Below are 19,492 nucleotides of genomic sequence, written 5' to 3'. Positions count from 1 at the left end.
ACTCTTCTCAGTGGCAGTTCTCTGCTGACTCGTGAACGGGTGGTTGCTATGCCAGGGGTGGGCGCCCACTGAGCTTGGGGTTTGAAACGAATGTTAGTCGCTGGTCCAGTACTATCATTTCTCGCACATATATTCGCATGTCGTACAATATCCATTCAAATAACGTACGACCTTATTTCAGTCAGTGGAGAAACTCATTAATCACAGAATGTGATGGACAGATCCACCTGCATGTTGGATCAGTAATCAAAACCAAGACAATGACAAAAACGCCCTGCAAAACTCACATTATCAACTTGGCAGGCCACTTGAACTGTGGTTTGGTCAGAGGTATGGAAGGCATCTGGACAGTTTGCATTGTTGCCTAATAGCGGACCGAAAATTAGTCGGAAGTAAAAAGAAAAGCAATCGAAGAGACTGACAGTCCGCTCCAGCTCCGTCGCATCCATTGTAATACCTTATGGAGAAGGTCAATACGTCTACTGAAGGACATTACAAACGCCTCACCCAAAGCCAGACGTCACCGAGAACGAGTGACTAAGTGAGTAATAAAAATTAGATACCATAATCGGACACTAAGAATAAGACTTCGCGGCTCACGGGGGAATCAAGCTTATGTCCGTGCTAGATCCGCTACCAGGGGTGGTAGGGTTTTGAAGAGTGGTCTCAATTAGAGTACAAGATTCACCATTGAGCCCACACGACCCTGATCAAAAGGTTCTTTGTTAAAAAGGAGACCCAATTCTGAGATGTTGCGAACCTGTTTGCAGGTAGCTGAAAATCACCACAACAAAGTCACATTAATATAGGACATATGATCCACGAGTTGAACTTACGCGATTGCAGACACGAAGGGACCGTTCGACGTGTATGCCCCCCCAGTCGACAAAATGTTGCCGTTCTGGACTAAAGTTGGCTATCGGACATTAGAGTTAGCTAGTTTAACACCTTTATCTACGGTCTGAACATCGCACAGTTCCATGTCCACATCTAAAGAAGATATTAATTCAAGAACATCGACAAAAGAAAAAATTAGACTTGCTTATTGTTGAAAGTAATGGTGTGTGTCTCAGCGCGGACACTACTGAGCGCAGCGGCACCGATGACAAGGAACTTGAAGTAAGTGAACATGTTGCAGATGTGAAAAGCGCAGGATGCCTCCGTTGGCGAAACGTAGTATTGGAAGGTATTGGCCTTTTAAACCTATCAAGGTGTGATGGCGATGATATCTCGAAAAACGACAGGTTCTCTACTGCGACTCGTTTCATCATTCTTGGAATTTTTCCTTCAATACGATTCGCTCTAGGATCCACTACCGGTATTCGGAGCGCCTGTGATGTTTGAATACGCGGAAGAAATTCGAAAAGCTGCCAAAAAGTTGCCTGTTTTTCCCTTGCACGTTTGAACTGATGGTTATAAATTTCGAAGGCCCCTGAAATTGTTATTGTATAAACAAAGTAAATGGTTATCTCTAGAGTAATCGCTGAACTAAAAAAGGAATTCGCTGATCGAGTTTCGCACTAGTTCTCCCAAATATACATATGGTGTTAACCGTGACGCATTGTGAGATGGCCTAGTAGTAACACCTTTCATAATCTAGTCCTTATTTAAGAAACCATGACCATGACAAAGTGCTATGTATAGCGCGGTCGGTCAGACCTACAATCTAGTCTCAGGACAGTTTAACTGACTTCAAATTTGGGATTACTGGAATTTGAAACTGCTGCGAGGCATAATAGCAACCTGCCAGTGTGAGCTATGGATGAGTATTTGATACTGAATAATGATGCTTTACCTAAGTCCTTGGATATTGCGCATAACACGCGGGCACTTACGTTAGGACTGATTTAGAGAGAGCGGGGTACACCGCTAAATTTGACTCACGCTTCAGTCATGTTTGACGAAAAACGTTGGTCATATATCAGTAATAAGCCCGATTAGCGCTTGGTGAAAGGTTTACCAAACAATTCAAGCCTAGCTTAGTACAATAGCCTCGTTCAAGGTGCGTTTCGTAAGGGACCGCTTAAGCCTGAAGTTCGGGAACTCTGGCTTTAAGCTGGCCACGTCATCAGTTATGGAACGCGGGGCAAGTAACCGAAGGCTCATACCTGGAAATCACCGAATAATATTTTTTGAGAAATCCAAGATAAATCGAGAAATAAACTACACGGCAAGTCTTCCGATAGAATTCGGCGCTTCAACCTTACTTCCTGCAAACACGGCCGTTTGCCATGCCTTGGCCTGCCCCCCCCCCCCTCCTAAGCTACGCGTAGTCCAATGGCCTCACAAAACTCTGACGACGATACCTCCTCTGACAATCCCTCAGCTGACAGTCCGAGCCGTTACATTCCGACCGATACAAGTTGTCAAACGGCATCACTACGGACTCTTCAAAACCAAGGTAATATTCCCAAACCTGCGCAGATTAATTGGTCCAATCCAAGAACAGATCGATTGGTAGACTGGCTTGAGAAACATCCTAAACGTAGATATGTTTTATTTTCAGATTCTACTGCAGTCGCCAAAGAAGAGAATCGGGATGCCTCAAGATCTACTAAACATACAAAGGCCTCTTTACATAGAAGGATCGCTAGACACGTTTTCAAGAATGATTCCAATGTGAACTTGCGTATCGTGGTTGATCACTATCGCCAACGATTTGGTGAGTCAGTGCAGCATCGTCTTGCCAGGTATTTATTTCACCGTTTATTTATTATTTATTGACACTACATCGACACTATCAGCCTCAGCAAGACATATCGAAGCCATCTGCGGGATTTAGGATCCACGAATAGTGGCCTTGTGGCGGGGGATCCGTCCGATGCCCTGTACGACAGTCCGATCAGTGAGTTTTTTATTTTATTTTATTTTATACTTAGATTTGATTGCTGATTTTAAAAGAACGAGTTCGTGCTAAATTCCCGTGGTGGGACCGCCTCAGCACCTTCTGGCGTGCATCGCCGAAGTATGATGCGAAGCCGGCAACATCAGCGCATGGTCAGGACCTCTCAGGGAAGGCTATGGCGGTTCTGTTTCCAATGAGGGGTGATGATGAAGCTTTCCAGCGCGGCATGAACTCACATTTCCAGGGCGGCGGGTGGGATTTGGTCGAACACGAGCAGGATGGCGGTGACGGCAGCAGCTATCAGCAGCAGCCGTCCCAGCACCAGGCACTGTACCAGCCGTCTCAGCACCAGGCGCCGTACCAGCCGTCTCAGCAGCAGCAGCAGCAGCACCAGGCGCCGTACCAGCCATCTCAGCAGCAGCAGCAGCAGCAGCTGTACCAGCCGTACCAGCACCAGCACCAGCACCAGCACCAGCAGCAGCCGCCGTATCAGCAGCAGCAGGCGGCTGTGTATGCGCAGTACGGCAATCCCTCCCAGCAAATTCTATCTAGGTCGAATCCTTCGCTCTCCAGCTTGCCCTCCCCTACTCTGCAGCCCCAGCAGCGCTACGGGCAAATCACCAGCACAACCCCGTATATGGCTTCCCTGGACTTCAACCCATCTGACCCCTCACTATCCAGCCTGCGGTTCGGTCTGTCGCCCCCATTCCTCCCGCTTCTATCACCCGTCCCCCCATCTCGGTTACTGGCCATCAGCGCCAGCTCAGTGGGGGGGGTTCTTTGGGTCGGGGGCAGTCGCCTGCTCGCGGACGTTCACCTGCTCGACCCGTTCACCTGCCTCGTCCCACTACTCCCACTTCAACCCGGGCAAAACGTAGCCGCGACGTCATTGAATTAGAGGATCCGGAGCCCAAGAAGAAGGCTGAGCCGAAGCAAACGAAGGGCAAGAAGCGCGAATCCGAGGGCGACCGCTTGAAGGCGTTGATGGAGCCTGTTCTCCAGGCAGAGAGTGATGGAATCAAGGCTGAAGCTGACCTGAAGCGGGCGAAATACGCACATTCAACAACGCTTGCACAGGGCAAGAATTTGAAGACGGCCAAGGATGCCAGGGCCGAACTTACAGCCGCGCTCTTTGAGCTAGCGAAGCTGCAGATGGTGCGCGAACAAAACGCCCAAGGGAGTAATGAGAGGGTCGAGGAGATGCGATTGAAGCGGGCAGTTCACGAACAACGCACAATGGAACTTCGCTACCGGATGAGCCTGACTGGAGGACCTCCCCCCCCCCATTTGTCCGCATCTGGCCCTTCTTTCAACGCCAGCTCCAGCTCCAGCTCCATCGCCGCTCCAGGTCCCACCTCCAACGCACTCGGAACATCCGACTTCACTGTCGGCCTATCCCAAATGCTAAGCGAGGAGGTGAAGACTTCATGTCTACCATGACATCTGTCCTCCAATCTACTGACTTCGCCAATCCCACAATGCCCCCCCACAACTCGTTTGACGAAGACGGCGATTTATACGGTGACAGGAATGAAGACGGCGATAGAATTGTGGAGGACGAGGATGGGGCCTGATCGTACTGTGATCTGAAGTACATTTTGTTTTCGTTGTTTATTACTGCCTTGATTCATGTACTATCTGCTGTCTGTGTTTTCATATGCCTGTATATGATTTTTTCCCTGCCGTTTCATTTTTTCTGCCGTTTCATTTTTTCCACTTTTATGTTTTTTTTTCTGCCGTTTTAGACGCTGTTGTGATGTTACTTCCGTTTGAATATGTTGTTATGCTGTTACGTTGTTATGTACTGATGAACAATGCATACTGTAATATTGTCTGAGTGTATCATACATGAAATAAGATCAGTATAAGTCGCTACTAAAGAGGGAATCAAAAAGCCTTTCACGAAGTGTCTGAGTTGGATTCTGGGGTAAAGGACCTTGTTGATTTGAATCATCCACATCTGCATCAATTTCCTCCCCATTATCATCCACTTCTCCTTCGATTGCCTGTTGCCATTCTCTAGGAATGATAACCCCTGATTCCTTGCCTTCATGTTCAATAATGAGGTTGTGCAGAATGATACAACAACGGATCCAGATAATAACAGAGTCTATCTTGTTTACTGAGTCAATCTGGATGCGTAATTCTTTGAGAGACTGGAATCGAATCTTGAGAAGTCCAATGGCATGTTCACATTGTATACGAATGCGTGACAATTGGTAGTTGAACTGAGACTGCCTCACAGTGAGGCCACGACCTGGTGCCTGAATGGTGCAACACACCATGGTGTAATAGGATATGCAGAGTCGGCCCACATCCATTCATCTTTTTCCAGAAAGGCTTCATGGTCATGCGACATCAGAGTATCTTGGAAGGCAGAAGAGTCATGAGTGCTGCCCGTGTACCCTAATCCATAGTCCACAATCTTGAGATTATGAGGGAGGATGGTAATCTAGGGAAACCATCAGGTTATTCATATAATTCCAAAATAATGTTACTTACCTGAGAATTCAGAGAGTAGTTTGATTTCCTGTCAAAGAATGTCTCCCCATAGTGGCTTGGCTTTTGGAAGAGGCGAAAATTGGTGCCATCAACTGCTAAACATCCATTTCTCCACTCCGCACAAACCTGGTGCTCTACCCATGCTTTTGCTGCATCCTTTTCCTCCTGATTAGCTGGCCCAATAACTTGATCATGCAAAGAGAGAATAGCAATCATATAGTGTTTGGTGCTGTTCACTACATTGCCGACTGAGTAACCTGCCCAGTCAGCAATGTCAGCGGCCGTAGATCCATTGCCATAATGGCCTAGGCGGTTCAGAAAGATTGAGAGTTGATGTTCTACAGGAGTTTGTGGTGTATTAGATTTATTATGAAAAATAGGATGATGGATGATCTTGGCCAGAATTGCATCAAAAGTCTCTGGTTGGCATCGATTAACATGGAAAAAATGGGTCTGGTTGTAATGACGTGACCACTCCATAAGAGGAAATTGTGAAATACGTGGTGCTGATGGGTATGTAGTAAAAACTCTTGTGGTTTCTACTTCACTGCTTAGACGGATGTATTCACTAAGTAGAATCTGAATATGACGTATCCTGGGGCGCACTTGTACAACCCCAGCTGGTTCCTCATCAGGTGATATACCTGATATTTAAATACCAGGCATTAAACACTAGAAAATATTTAATCAATTAATCCATAGGGATTTACCTGACATTAATGAGGTTGAGTGTACGACAGATAACGGAGTACTCGCAAGTGACGCGTCACGTGATGCGTCGCCCTCTGAATTTTGGCTTTCGATCTGCGCCACCGGAGAATTGCGGCGGATGAGGCGTTGAAGGAGGTAGATGAGCGAGTCGTCGAGGTCGTCGAGACGCTGCTGGCGAGCAGTGGGTTGATGACGAGGCATGGTGGATGAGGTGTCAAGGTATGCTTTCCAAGCTTTTATATAACTTGAAGCATGCTTGATTCAATCTCAACCTCTAGGTTTCCTGACGTTTTTCATATAGGTTTATTATTGATTTACAGTCTCGGCTCAAGCGTAAGTTTACTGCCGTCGCTTCGTCATGCTATTTCCACGCTGACGACACCTTTTCTCTCTCCTCAATTTCCTTACGAAACGCACCTTGAACGAGGCTAATGTTGTGTCAGAGTCGTTTATGGATAGCAAAAATTCCAAGGTCGTATCGGAAGTATAGAGTAGCCGTTTCTAAGATATTTATAGAATTGATTTTTTTATGGCTGAGCCAGTGGCGTCTCTTCAATGTTTATTATAGATGTTTTTTCATCATTGTACCGACCATGCATGGTCATCCATAAGAGCTTCACTATGAGTATGACTACAATGTAATTCTATTCTGGAAAGCAATCAAACCATTTCACAATTCAAGCACATCTCATGTCCCAATAGATTTACAAACTTATCAAAAAAGTCATAGTACATTATCTGTAATGAGGACAAGGCAAGTACACAAAAGGACGAAGACCTAGATAGACCACAGCTTTGCCCAGCTCTATTGTGTTTGCGGAGACATGGAGCTTAAATGGTTTGCTTAATAAGTCTGAGTTTAATTGTCTTATAATTATTTTCTTTGCTTCCCAGCCAGAACTCGCACCTCACCAATTTTCTTTCCCAATGGCAGGTTGATTGTCTTTACTGTCGCAATTCAACTGATGACATGTTGCGCTACTTGTACTTTGTTCTAGCTATGGGCAAGTATTCAAAAACAGCAAGATCTTACTGCACCGACCAAAGAAAGCACTTATTCCACCTGGTCTGATGGAGACCGCTCTCACTAGGCTAGAATTGCTTTCCTGGTATATCCATTTGTTCATGCATTCATTTATTTTCTGTCGTATGGTACAATAATACTGTGGCATGCTGTAGTACAAATTATCAATTATGATGAAGCTGTCAGGAAATCTGTCCACATGTCAAATACAAGTGCTTTTTTGCGTGTTACTACAGAGGCCCACAAGACACTACTGAGACATTCACAAGGTGTTAATATAACATTGTGGATACCGTACTAGTAAAACAAACGGACCAACTATGCCTGTCAACATACTTGGATCACTACACAAAGGCCTTATGCAACCCTTCTGTACTACTGCGTGGGATGCATTATTAATACCTATTTTACTGTTGTAGGTTATATGTCGACAAAACATGTCTTACAAATAGCTCCGCAGACCTTTGCAAGAGGTTGTGCTCGTTTTCCCTTTCGGAGAGGTTGGACCGGATTAGCGGTGTAACTTGAAGGAGAATCATGATGGAGGTGCGAGATTGAAAGGCCGAAAATGCACTTTGCGCTACCCGGATAAATACATTACACAAAGCTGCAATGGAATATCTATTACGCCGTATGGTCACATCGTGAACTCCATTATAATGCCACACTTCAAGCTTCAAGTTCGATAATACTGCAGCCTAACTCAGAAGTTATTACTTACTACGAAACTCTATTGACACGGACCCAGTTACAACACTTACGGCAACTTGTTTCAATCCAGGCCGGAATTTCCTTGTTTTGTGACACGGGGGAATCCAACTTTTCATTAGTCATTCTCAAACGTGCAACACATCGGTTTTCGCAATGATCCCGTACTAGTAATGCTCAAACACCCGCACTGAGATTTTTTGTTTCCGTTTGATACGAATCATGCAGTATCGACAGTCATATCCGTAATTTGGTCGACTGGGGACCAGATTCAGATGGTCCTATCGCTTTATTCCGTTAAATAAAATTGGCCTTTGCACGGGCGTCGATACCACTTGTAAGGGAATGTTTCACCACAGTAATCCACCTTTGAGCACTGCATCGGGACAACGAGCGGCAGCATCAATGCACTTTGAGAAAAATAATAGGCCACCAGTCTAGTGTAACCCAGCTAAACTACTTGAAGGCGATATCGTCAGTTATCGTCTCGTTTATATAAACACGAGTCACATCTGTCGCACTCGCTATCTCATGTGGTTATGAATGTTGTCAGAATATCATGATGTCCCTCTGAATCACAATAGGAGCGCATTAATCAAATCCATTCAAGTCACCCCATGCTTCCTGTTTGACTCTGACAGACTACCGTGAACATTTTGAAATTCACAAAAGAGCCCCAGTCATATTAGTGTGCCCGCGGTATATATACAAGTAAATTGGTACTAGAAAACAGTTGATCACATATAATCTAACCTGACCTACAACTCTAGAACCACGCAAGGTTCACCAAATACCCACTAGGAACAGAAGGTGATAGAAAGGTCAACCTGTCCAATTGGTGGCCTTAGTAAAGTAAAAATGCTCAATTCAACTAACAACTCACATTGTCGACTTGGCAAGCAACCTGCACGTAGGTTTGGCTAGGGTCGTGGAATGCAGTGGTGCAGCTGGCACTGGTGCCTGCGAATAGGAATATTTGAGCAAAAACTGGGTAAAAGGAAAACATGTAGCACTAACAGTCACTGCCGGCTCCGTCACAGCCATTGTAGTACCTTGTTGGGAAAACTATGTGAGCTGATTCATAATTTCCAAGTTGCGGACCATACTTACCCAAAGCCGGTGGTCACAGAGAATGAGTGGCTATATAGAATAAAAAATGAGGCTGGTCAGAGCGTGTAAGAGCGAAACTACGTACGGAGCGATGAGGGTGATATCAGTGCTTGAGCCACTTCCAGCAGAGGTAGGGTTCACAAGGGTAGTCTCAACCATCGTGCAGCTGTCACCGTTGAAACCACAGTTACCTGTCGAGTAGGATTAGCTTCGTTCCAACCAAAGCAAAAGGCATGCAAACCAGTCTGGAGGTAACTGCAACAAAAACAATCAACTATGGATCATATACGTGTTATAGAAAAGTACTAACGCAATTGCACCTGTAAGAGGGCCGTTGCTAGTGTAGGCTCCACCAGTGGATAGAACATTTCCATTTTGGATCAAAGTTGGCTAGCAGGGTATCACCAGATGTTAGACCAAAACGGCACCACGAATAGGTGGCAGGCAATACTAACGGTACCGTAGCCACAGCTAGACGATGACCTGTCAACAAGAATTCCAAGCACAAAGTAAATTGATCTTACTTGTTTGAAAAGGTGACGGTGTGCGACTCAGCATTGACACCGCTAATAACGGTAACAGCGGCGACGAGGGCGACGGCCTTGAGGTTGGTGAACATGGTAAAATTGGCGAGTTATTAGAATATATGTGGATACTGAATGATTGTCATGAGTAGGATCCGGAAGCCTCGTTTTCTTATATACATTTTTTGAAAAGTTATTCGTGGAACTACAGGCGACAAGACTTACGAAGACCAATCCAAATGACGAGGTAGCATATGACACAGGGCGCATGTTTATCCCGCAATTCTCGACCTGGATATGAATGATGGATTCGAATAATGATCGAGCAAGGCGAAGCAATGATGGCTCACCCATTACACAATCGATGACAGTCATACTATACCACCGTTGCCAAAGATATTGGGCCACGAGTAGTAAGAATGGATTACTGGCATCACCGGCGGATCTGTTCAGGCTTTAGCTAGAAGTTGGTTGTTTGTGCGATTGGCGACGCATATGCGTGAAAGGGCTGTGTAAGTATTGTGCCTTTTATTCTATGGTCAGGACATGCATACTATATGTGGGTGACTGAGAGAAAGTTGATACTACGTCACATTCTCTGAAGCACACTCTTAATACATTAAGATGTGCTTACTTGGAGAATGAGACAAATCCGAAGACACTGTTGATCCAAGAGCATAACCAGCGACTAGTGAAAGCACACTAGCAGCCGCTGCGCCCGCCAGCTGCAGATAACAGTTTGATGATAACCTATTCAATGCGGGATTCGTCATCACTACTAGGCCTGACAACCAATAAAGTGTCCTTATGCTCTAGTTATCTCGTGTTCGAAGCGAGAGGACGACAGAGCTTACCTCAATATAAGTAGACTGGGCGTAGCAAAGAATATGCGGTCAGTGCAAACCACTCAGGGCAATCATGGTAGCTAATAACCTTTCAATGACCCTTGAGTCAAATGACTACTACTGAGCGTGTTCTTTCACCTTATTTACAAGATATCGATCGACTATCATCAATATATTGAATTAGGTCAGCAAGGGAGACTATTCTTTCACCTACCGGACTGCCTTGACCGCTGATGCGTTCGCGCGGACTTCTACTGGCATAAAGCTTCGTGCACGTTTGAGCGGGCAGAAATGCTGCTGTACCATCAATCTTGGCTGTGAAAGTTTTGACCCGCGGTAGTAAGTACGAGCACAAGTTACACAATGTGCTATCAACACACCAGGCACGCTCGCGAAAATGTCCGAGCCGCGGATTTGCCACCGCATCTGCAATTTGAGCAGCATACGAGTAGCATACGTGAACATTCCCATAAAGCCGCCATCAAAAGAATATAGATAGGAGGCCAGCGGATGTTTGTGCACGAAAAACGGTGCTATAATTGTCTAAAAAGTACAAGAAGATGAAGGACACGAACAATACATTGTTACTAGTAGTATTACAACAGGCGAAAAAGCATTCACTTCAAGATCCTCATCCATGCTTAGTCTCGCGTGGCCAGTCCGAAAGATTTAAGGGGAGAGCTCGTTCTTAATCAATCCTCGTCCCGTTCTCATTCATACACCATTCCCAGACAGCACAGGGTGGCCACAAGCCCTTAGGCTCATCCCCGGCATCCTTCAGCAGCAAAGCTACAACGCCATGCGGAGCAACGTCGTGAGCCGTGAAGTTGCGGATGGCTGTACCATTGTCGGTATGAGTCCATAGGTCCTGGATGTGGTTTATCAGGTAAGAGTGGCTGCTTCATGCTAGAATGTCTTACTCGGACAGAGTACTGCCTGCCTGCGCGAATCCATGGAGATTCCGTTAGGTTAAAGAACAACGTCGATGACTCGTCTAAAGTATTCAACTGATTGAAAGATGTCAAAGATGTCAATAACAAGACTGGGTAGTACAATAAGAAATAACGCCCACAAGCATGAAAACTGTGCCGTTTTGGCTCTCACCACTCCAGTATTGAGCGGGATGAGTCTTATTACTCACCCAGTCGGACTATGCAGACACATTACAGCGGTTTGATCCGAAAAGGTTGTGAATTGTGAAGCGTACATTTGTGCCCCATCTAAATGGAGAAATACTAGTACCAACAACGGGGTCTTGGTTAATGGCTATGATTTCAGGATTAGTAAGAATTTCAAGTGTATCTTTCGTAGCACTCGAAAGCTGGAACGAAATTAGTCATGATCTCTCTAGAACGATCAAGCTATTTACATCAGTTCCGATGAGGAGCGGAGATTTCATCATCGCCCAGGCCGTGAAATGAGACTTGGTCTCCTCATACGTAAGGGCGCCATTTCCCCTGTAGATAGATTATTTACACTGCAAAGGGAAAGCATGACGACGCACACTTCAAGCTGTGAAAGAGACATCAGTATTATGGACATTATAATGAGAAATCAAACTCACAATATCCATGTCGTTATGTCCATAAAAGTCGCTGGCCCATGTAATAAACGAGTTTCTATCCAGCCCATAAATTTTATAAATAGCGATACTTAACGAACACTCACTGATTGATGATGCTAGCAATAGAATCCCATGTTGATTCTGTACAAAATAAATGAACATCGTACATCGCCCGCGTAAATTGTTACTCGCCTATATCGTCAGTAGTCTGTTGATAAAAAAAACATGAAAATGTTAAATATGTCCCGGAATTAACCCACACACCCGCCAGCTTTGTCCGAATTTACGAGCCCACAACCAAGGTTGTTCCTGCGTTATGTGTTCAGTGGTGGAATGCAAACCCGAATAGGGCAACCACTTACTCGGCCCCATTGACATAAAGATAGTGCCAGAGGAGGCTTGCCGGACATTTGGGCAAGGTCACTAATCGCTGTAGTCATCGGCTCGTAACCTAGCAGACATTTACGGTGAGACCGAGTACACAACTGAGTTATAGAGCTACCTACGCCCTATGATGTTCTGTCGGGTGATGTTGTCAAAAGGTACTACAGCGCGATAGGCGTGGGTTTAGCCTATATCAATACAATTGGCAACTACACTGACCAGCACAATTGTCATATCTAAATGATCATTATCATCATCAGATATACTTGATATATCGATGCAACAAAATGTAAGAACGCACTTCAAATAGTCAAATCCCCAATCTTGAAATAATTTGGCGTCCCTACAAAATTGATAAGTATATGGTCTTACATATATGCAAAAAAGTACAAACCGGGCCTCGTTTGAATAAGAGCCAGGGTAAAGTTGGCAGGTAAACCACCCTGAGTCGCTATACTAATCACATTTTAATGCAGAGGGGAAAGTGAGAAGTGAGAAACCAATAATATCCCTGCGTATCAAATACATACGATGCCTGCTTTACTAAAATTACGATACGCAACCGAACATCAGCACGAGGCAAAATATGTGTTGAGATAGTTTAAGGAGCTCACAATCCAAGAGCGTGAATCTGGTCCGTAAGATTATTCATGCCACTAGGGAAGCGGTCTTTGTCTGTTTGAGAGGGACAGAAGAGCTCCATAAACTATGAATAACCGCCAAATACATTGCAATCACTTACTTGCGACGATGTCTCCGGATGCACTACGAGTCTTTTCCGAGTAGCAGTCATCAATGTTTACATGATCGTAACCAGCATCCTATCAGGAGTCCCGAAGACTGTTAAGATAAAGGAGGTTGATGACTCACGGCTAGTCCAAGCGACTTCATGAGATTAGCAGTTTTAAGGATAAGTGCTTCGTCGATATCACACTGGGTCAAAACAATATCAATACTCTACAAAACGGAACCTGGATATTCCGAGCTGACATAATATGCATTCCAAGCTACAAAGGTAGGACGTGAACAAGAATGGAGTGTCGGAGTAGCATAATCACTCACTATTGTACCCCATAACTAGAGAGCAAAGCCAGCTAAAGTTGAAAATCATCTGAATCATTTATTGACTTTGTAGAAAACTGACCAGGTAAGCGAGCTACTCCCTCCCTCAAAGGCTGAACAGGTTTAGGATTGTCCAATAGATAGAGTGCCAAGAGAGCCGCCAGCCACACGGAGAGAGCTGTTACAGTTAGGGACATGGTCCGCTTGAAAGATGGATGATCTTGTTACAAGGAAAAGAGTTAGCTGGGCGACTCTTCATCACTTGCAACATCCCACTGGACCGTAATGGGTCAGACGTACTATTAATGATTGGCAGAGGGAGTCCAACTGTTGATCTAGAAGCTGCATATGCAGGTTCAGGTGGCGTTTTGCGATCGGCAACATCGTGACCTGCGCGCATCTTGACTTGCAGCTATCTACCCAGGTTGAAGATGACAAAATTGAACGTCAGCCATCGTGGTCTGAATACTTGACAGAAATAACCAGCTCCTGACTTTTCCGATAGCAATCAGATGGCGTAGCTCTGAAATGGGTATGGCCGCAGAACCAAAGGGGTTAAAGGTGGTGGTGGATGGAAATGAACCTCTACGTTCACTGGCACTGTCAACTGTCGATTTACGCCGTCGTAGTGCAGTGGAGTACCAGAGAGTACCGTGACGAAGCGCGTGTGTTGCAAGGCCCCAAGGATGTCATAAGCAATACAAAGGCGGGACTAACAGATTCACATGACTGCCAGTTGGTGGAAGTAAATCGCACGCTCTCTCAAATCGTCGTGTCATGCATATGCATGAAACACAATTGGTAGAACGAATCGTATGCACATAACACATCTTCCCTCCTTGGCTCGTGACTCAACTGTGAGATGCGTGTCTCACAATAACGTAGCTCGGTTTAATAGAATACAATCAAGACAAAATTTACAGGGTTTCAACCAACAGATGTGCCATTTTCGGCAGTACATTGGCTCTCTGCCTCACCAGCACACAATGGCATAAGACCAGGGGGTTCGGGGCCATCCTGCTGCATTAGCAAGGCTACAACACCATGTGAAGGCACCTCGTAGGCAGTGAAATTGCGTACAGCAGTACCATTGTCGGTGTGGGTCCACAGGTCCTACGAAATTAGAATTTACGGTCAGCTGGCTGACGTTATTCTGCAGCATGAAAAGAGCCCTTACCCTGACGGAGTATTGGATACCAGCACGGGTCCACGGAGATTCGGTCAAGTTGAAGAACATATCAGCCGGCTCGGAAAGAGTGTTTATCTGTGAAATTTGATGAGTCACACTAGCCAACGGAAATCCCAGAGGTGGTACTAACCAACATGAACACAGTACCATTTTCACTGGGGCCACTCCAGTACTGAGCGGGGAAAGTGGTATTAAAAGTAAAATCGGCCTGAGGGTAGGTCTTTACCACCAGTACTAAGACAATCATAGTGACGAGGGACAAACATTTATACCCCAGCGGAAGGGTGAGATACTAGTGCCGTAAACAGAGTCTTGATTGATGGCAATAATCTCCTGGTTGCTCAATATTTCGACGTTTTGTTGGGTGAGGGTGGCCACCTAGGGATATGAGAGTTTCTGTTCAATGAAAAAGCAGGATAATGTGACAAAAAGCGGGACGCACGTCAGTACCAATAAGCAAAGGTGCTTTGACCAATGCCCAAGCAGTGAAATGAGTCTTGGATTCATCATATGTGAGGTTACCATTGCCACTATGACATGCCATTCATCGATCGAGTTAATGAATGAGTTGTTATAGAGCGTACATTTCAAGCTGTGAAGCCTATTAGCATATGAATATTAAGCGTTAGTATAGGACGTACCATATCGAGATCATTGCGTCCGTAGAAATTGGTCGCTTGAGTAATGAATGACACTCTGAAAGCGGGTCAGACCAGATCGAACAAACCTGTAGAATGAAAAAGACACAAACGTGTTAATGATGCTCGCAAGGGAATCCCAGTTAGCTTCAATATCTCCATCAATCTAATGATTTTATCGTTCGTGTTAGTCCAGATGGAACATAAAACAGTCAACTCACTCTCCAACTATGAGATAGTGATGCTCCCCAGCTTGGAAAATCGTGAGATCAACAGAAAATATTAAGATTGTCTTTATAAAATTACAACGTACAGCCAAACTTGATTCTGTTCAATTCCTGAGTCAGCTTGAGAATCAAGAATTATAACGAGACAAGCTCACCCAACCCCACTGACACAGAGAAAAGACGAAGTCGGTCCCTGTTTGCTGTGACACTACAACAAGTGCATCTGACATACGCTGATATTCTGCGACACAGTCAAATGATATTTGGGGCTATATATGAGCCTTTGCACACTTACTGCCAACCATACCCTCGCGAATGACATCGTCGAATGGAACTAGACGTAGATTAAATATAGATCAGGGATTAAATTGGGCACATTAACTCACTTGCGCAATTATCATATCTTTTCATGGAAAGAGCTATCAATGACCAATATAGAACGTAAAAAAACATTGTACATACTTGAGGAAATCAAATCCCCAAGACTGGAACGTGAGGGCATCCTGTTCTTCGTGCTCGAACGATCCTGCGAAGCCAGCGCATGTAAACCAGCCAGAATCGGAATACTTCGTGATAAAGGTGAGTATTTTCCCCGTATAAATAGTTCATGGTCACTCACGATACCAGCTTTGCTACATGACAAATCAAGCATGAGTTGCGATATGTGTCTTGTTTTAATATCATACGTACTAGCCCATATCATGAAGGGTGCTTGTCAGGTTGGTCATGTCAGGGAATCGGGTAGGATCTGCAAGCCCAAGGTAAGAATATTCGATAACGGGGCTCGTAAGGAAACCTACCGGATTGGATTTCACCAGTTGAACTGCGATTCCTTAAAGCCCAGCAATCGTCCAAGTTGATTTGAGTATACCCTACGTCCTAATAATTAAGAAAGCTCTAAGAACGCAGTAGGAGTCATTGTTAAGAAAAAGAGACCTGGAGACCCAACTTCTGCATATCCTGCGCGGTTTGGACTATGAGCGACTCATTGACATTGCACTAGAAATCAGTGAAGGGTCAAGTCTGGGCCGTGTCAACGGCAACATTGTCATTATCACTTACAGCGTATGCATTCCAGGCTGCCGAATAGTGCGATTTAGCCAATTCATGTTACACAATTTGCATTACTCGCCATTGAAACCCATCGCTGGACGAAATATCAATGTCTGTTAAGATAGCAGTCGAACCACAAGCTTACCAGGTAGCCTTCCAACTCCATTGTCGAAAGCTTTTACGGTGTTGGGATAGAGTGCAGCATAGGCTAAGATACTGATGGCAGTATGAAGATTTCTTGTTGACCGTGTCATGGTGAATGCTTCTGAGAGCATGAACATTTCCGGAGTCACCTTTCTTCTTTATAAGGCCTGGAGCACGGGAGGCGGTCCGCCTTATGATTCGAGATGAATGCTCGTGACCAATAGCTGTCTTAATATCTTAGTGTCACCCTTAGGGTCTGAGACCTCTCGACTACAAGTTCTCAACGCTCTCCCGAGTAAAGCCCGAACGGATCTCCATCGTGTTCAAGTATTCGTGCAGTTAATATTTGTCCATTTGGAAGTGAACATCAAAAGGATCAATATTGTGCATATGGACTAGCTCGATAATTCCCATTACTGGCCAGACATCACAGATGCAGTGGTCAGATGCAGTGAATCAAACGCCCAAAGCGCTTCCAAGTGTTGGGAGGCGGAGGGAAGACGTGGGGCTAGACATTGAGACCGATGAGAGGACAGATCAAAGAAGGAACCATATCCGCGGCTGGAGACAAAAGTGATGAATATATTTGACTAAAAGGTACTACCCAGGGGCTGCACAAGAATAGCTCCGTTAACAGTGCTCGCACCATCTGATGTGACACGCGTTGTAAGCCCCTCTTTTCTGAGGGCCGAGTGCTTTTAGCTTGGGGAGCTTACCCGATGAAGTGAAGTCTCGCAAGACTTCCCCGGTGCTCCTATTGCTTGACCACGACCGCTTGCGACGCCGTCGGGAATCGTAGCGATTACGGACGCTGGTTCTGTGAGTGGTGGTCTACGAGTGGGACCTTGATGGTAGCTTGGTCATGATGGGGATAAGTGAACTAGAACAGCAAAGGCCTCATGGAAGGAAGAAGTGAGGATGACGGAAGTTACTGCCATGAGTGGGAGACACTGGTCTTCGATGAGTCAGGGGACAAGCTCATGTGAACAACTTCTGAATAGATGCTGTCATGTGATCACAGCCGGTCTCTGCCGCTAGATACTTTCCTTGTTGCTCTACATTGGCTAAAAATTCAGTGGATTACAAAATTGAGATCGCACGGTTTCAAATCAAGAAAACCACCTGATAATCATGTCACAAGTCAGAACCGATGTGCGATATAAACTTCCTCGAAGAGAGTAACTTTCCTGGCATCTACTTGCATGTCTACATTTGGCCTCGAAATATACAATGTCATTTTGTGAGTCTCGGTCTAGTGGGACTGTGGTAAGTTTCGATTGGTCTTATATCACTGAGCTGAGCATGAAGCCTTCGTCGCAGTAGATTGTTTCACTTGTACTACCATTCATGCACGAAGGAGACTGCAAGCCTCAGCTTCTTGCCTATATTCGGTGGTTTAGATATACTTGATGGCTAACCAACTACAAGCAAGTTTGTGTATCAACCAAGTTGCGATCTCTATTTTCGCAGCCACTTTAAATTTGAAACTCCGCAGCACGCCTTCCTCACCACATCGACAGGCCACATTATCTCTAAACCACTGCTCAACTTTCCAAGATGAAGCTCGTGAGGTGATTAACCATATGTATTTTTTGGCTTTGATCTCCAAGATTCATACCTTCGCTGCAATTTTTGTAAGGCATTCGCTGATAGTCCGCTTTTTAGATTTTTGATGAAATTGAATAATGAGACAGTGACGATCGAGTTGAAAAATGGTTCGGTAGTGCATGGGACTATCACTGGTACGTAATATATGCTCATCGTCTAGCTCAGGACACTTGATAAATTTTAATCTCTTACAGGAGTAGATATGCAGATGAACACTCATCTGAAAACTGTCAAAATGACCACTCGTAATCGTGATCCAACATCACTCGATTCGTTGTCGATTCGGGGTAACAATATTCGGTACTTTGTGCTCCCCGATGCTTTGCCCTTGGACACACTGCTCGTCGATGATGCGCCCAAACCGAAGGGTAGAAAGAAAGACGATGCGCGTGGACGAGGGAGAGGTAGAGGTGTAGTCGAACGTGCACGTGGTCGAGGAAGGGGTAGAGGCCGCGGACGAGGCTTCTGAGTTACCCGAAAATAGCTTGTTTATTTGTGGTCTCAGATGTACGTTCTTGTTCACTGTGTGTTGATATTAAAATGACCTATTTGTACGCTGTGTATACAATTTTTGGCCAGCCTTGTTGTTTGTCGCCAAGGCCTGGTTAATTCTAGACTGAATTGTGAATTGTATCGTTCCCAAGCTCAACCAGAAGGGGCCGTCAACATGATGCAAAACACATACGACCATCGATTACCTGAGTCATCTACAGTACGTACGTGTTCTTTCAGCCCTGTAGACTTGTATTTTTCAGCCTGGAATAGTCGGATATTTGTGCCCGTACAGATATCGCACACATGGTTTTCTAAGTTATGTGCCATAGTGGTCCTTCCCTTACTGACCTGTGCTGACCCTATCAGCTCAAAAAGCTAAGGCTTACTGTTGTTAACCGTCTGCTCGGATGGGGTGCTATTTTACGCAGGCTATTTCAGAGTTGATGAAGAAGCGCATCTCTAGCTTGAACATCAGTAGCTTTGAGTGGCGATGACTCAGACCTGCCAATTTGCCCTAGCTCCCTTTGTCAACTGAGCAAGTCTACTGTTCACTTATTAACCAAATAGCTATGGAACTGGGCACCTCCAAGCCCTACATCTTCCTTTGCATGCAAACAAGCAAGGCTGATAAATTTCAAGTCATACAAGAAGCAGGGGAATATGATTATGAGTAGGGATGCCAAAGTTTGGTGCAGCAGTTCAGTTCTCAGACACTGGTCCGAACCCTGAACTGAACCTACAGTTTTAAGTGCTTGAACTGGACTGAACCTGGACTGAACCTGGTTTGGTTGGTTTGAACCGTGAACCAATTGATGCCCCATGTATATGGCAAGTGCATGGGGACAGGGTTAATACCAGA

General features: G+C 45.1%; 8 protein-coding genes across 8 annotated transcripts; 3 read left to right on the top strand and 5 right to left on the bottom strand.

Annotated features, from left to right (window-relative positions):
• Positions 1 to 239: 239 nt before the first annotated feature.
• Positions 240 to 1,164, bottom strand: SERLADRAFT_359510 (uncharacterized protein; the record flags this gene model as incomplete). Its single annotated transcript, XM_007313677.1, has 8 exons — positions 240 to 364; positions 423 to 457; positions 508 to 537; positions 601 to 706; positions 761 to 774; positions 837 to 916; positions 975 to 990; positions 1,043 to 1,164. The coding sequence occupies 8 exons, from the start codon at positions 1,129 to 1,131 to the stop codon at positions 240 to 242; spliced, it is 495 nt and encodes a 164-aa protein (XP_007313739.1).
• A 1,027-nt stretch (positions 1,165 to 2,191) lies between these two features.
• Positions 2,192 to 3,280, top strand: SERLADRAFT_457306 (uncharacterized protein; the record flags this gene model as incomplete). The annotated part of the gene is made up of 3 exons (XM_007313676.1): positions 2,192 to 2,663; positions 2,793 to 2,845; positions 2,902 to 3,280. Coding segments are annotated over 3 exons (816 nt in total), but the record flags the coding sequence as incomplete, so codon positions are not given.
• A 442-nt stretch (positions 3,281 to 3,722) lies between these two features.
• Positions 3,723 to 4,675, top strand: SERLADRAFT_457305 (uncharacterized protein; the record flags this gene model as incomplete). Its single annotated transcript, XM_007313675.1, is given in 2 exon segments — positions 3,723 to 4,361; positions 4,375 to 4,675. The coding sequence occupies 1 exon segment, from the start codon at positions 3,830 to 3,832 to the stop codon at positions 4,283 to 4,285; it is 456 nt and encodes a 151-aa protein (XP_007313737.1).
• A 511-nt stretch (positions 4,676 to 5,186) lies between these two features.
• SERLADRAFT_457303 (uncharacterized protein) lies at positions 5,187 to 5,588 on the bottom strand (the record flags this gene model as incomplete). The annotated part of the gene is made up of 2 exons (XM_007313674.1): positions 5,187 to 5,297; positions 5,348 to 5,588. Coding segments are annotated over 2 exons (327 nt in total), but the record flags the coding sequence as incomplete, so codon positions are not given.
• A 2,869-nt stretch (positions 5,589 to 8,457) lies between these two features.
• Positions 8,458 to 9,692, bottom strand: SERLADRAFT_354072 (uncharacterized protein; the record flags this gene model as incomplete). The annotated part of the gene is made up of 10 exons (XM_007313673.1): positions 8,458 to 8,617; positions 8,674 to 8,750; positions 8,808 to 8,842; positions 8,901 to 8,930; positions 8,986 to 9,091; positions 9,142 to 9,155; positions 9,211 to 9,290; positions 9,356 to 9,371; positions 9,425 to 9,595; positions 9,650 to 9,692. The coding sequence occupies 9 exons, from the start codon at positions 9,517 to 9,519 to the stop codon at positions 8,588 to 8,590; spliced, it is 483 nt and encodes a 160-aa protein (XP_007313735.1).
• Positions 9,693 to 10,786: 1,094 nt separating this feature from the next.
• Positions 10,787 to 13,862, bottom strand: SERLADRAFT_457299 (glycoside hydrolase family 27 protein; the record flags this gene model as incomplete). Its single annotated transcript, XM_007313672.1, has 24 exons — positions 10,787 to 11,137; positions 11,190 to 11,276; positions 11,342 to 11,419; positions 11,477 to 11,590; positions 11,639 to 11,726; positions 11,774 to 11,781; positions 11,834 to 11,888; positions 11,938 to 11,974; positions 12,026 to 12,041; positions 12,098 to 12,142; positions 12,196 to 12,284; positions 12,340 to 12,378; positions 12,437 to 12,453; positions 12,519 to 12,560; positions 12,612 to 12,673; positions 12,748 to 12,760; positions 12,832 to 12,892; positions 12,960 to 13,038; positions 13,088 to 13,150; positions 13,208 to 13,224; positions 13,280 to 13,294; positions 13,362 to 13,499; positions 13,580 to 13,695; positions 13,775 to 13,862. The coding sequence occupies 23 exons, from the start codon at positions 13,677 to 13,679 to the stop codon at positions 10,958 to 10,960; spliced, it is 1,443 nt and encodes a 480-aa protein (XP_007313734.1).
• Positions 13,863 to 14,123: 261 nt separating this feature from the next.
• On the bottom strand, positions 14,124 to 17,497 carry SERLADRAFT_457293 (glycoside hydrolase family 27 protein; the record flags this gene model as incomplete). Its single annotated transcript, XM_007313671.1, has 22 exons — positions 14,124 to 14,392; positions 14,457 to 14,543; positions 14,599 to 14,676; positions 14,733 to 14,846; positions 14,911 to 14,998; positions 15,053 to 15,060; positions 15,110 to 15,164; positions 15,220 to 15,272; positions 15,328 to 15,358; positions 15,420 to 15,433; positions 15,489 to 15,574; positions 15,629 to 15,667; positions 15,720 to 15,736; positions 15,796 to 15,899; positions 15,953 to 15,965; positions 16,024 to 16,081; positions 16,134 to 16,212; positions 16,270 to 16,332; positions 16,396 to 16,412; positions 16,466 to 16,480; positions 16,532 to 17,179; positions 17,247 to 17,497. The coding sequence occupies 21 exons, from the start codon at positions 16,665 to 16,667 to the stop codon at positions 14,207 to 14,209; spliced, it is 1,341 nt and encodes a 446-aa protein (XP_007313733.1).
• Positions 17,498 to 17,630: 133 nt separating this feature from the next.
• SERLADRAFT_457290 (uncharacterized protein) lies at positions 17,631 to 18,883 on the top strand (the record flags this gene model as incomplete). The annotated part of the gene is made up of 5 exons (XM_007313670.1): positions 17,631 to 17,796; positions 17,854 to 18,101; positions 18,196 to 18,272; positions 18,333 to 18,645; positions 18,718 to 18,883. 3 exons carry the CDS (start codon positions 18,088 to 18,090, stop codon positions 18,605 to 18,607), a joined length of 366 nt encoding a protein of 121 aa, XP_007313732.1.
• Between the last annotated feature and the right edge of the window lie 609 nt (positions 18,884 to 19,492).

This window comes from Serpula lacrymans, assembly GCF_000218685.1.
Source record: "Serpula lacrymans var. lacrymans S7.9 unplaced genomic scaffold SERLAscaffold_2, whole genome shotgun sequence".
In the NCBI taxonomy this organism is placed as follows: Eukaryota; Fungi; Basidiomycota; class Agaricomycetes; order Boletales; family Serpulaceae; genus Serpula; species Serpula lacrymans.
The sequence above is the reverse complement of the archived record's forward strand: the minus strand, read 5'-3'. Positions and strand labels throughout refer to the sequence as shown.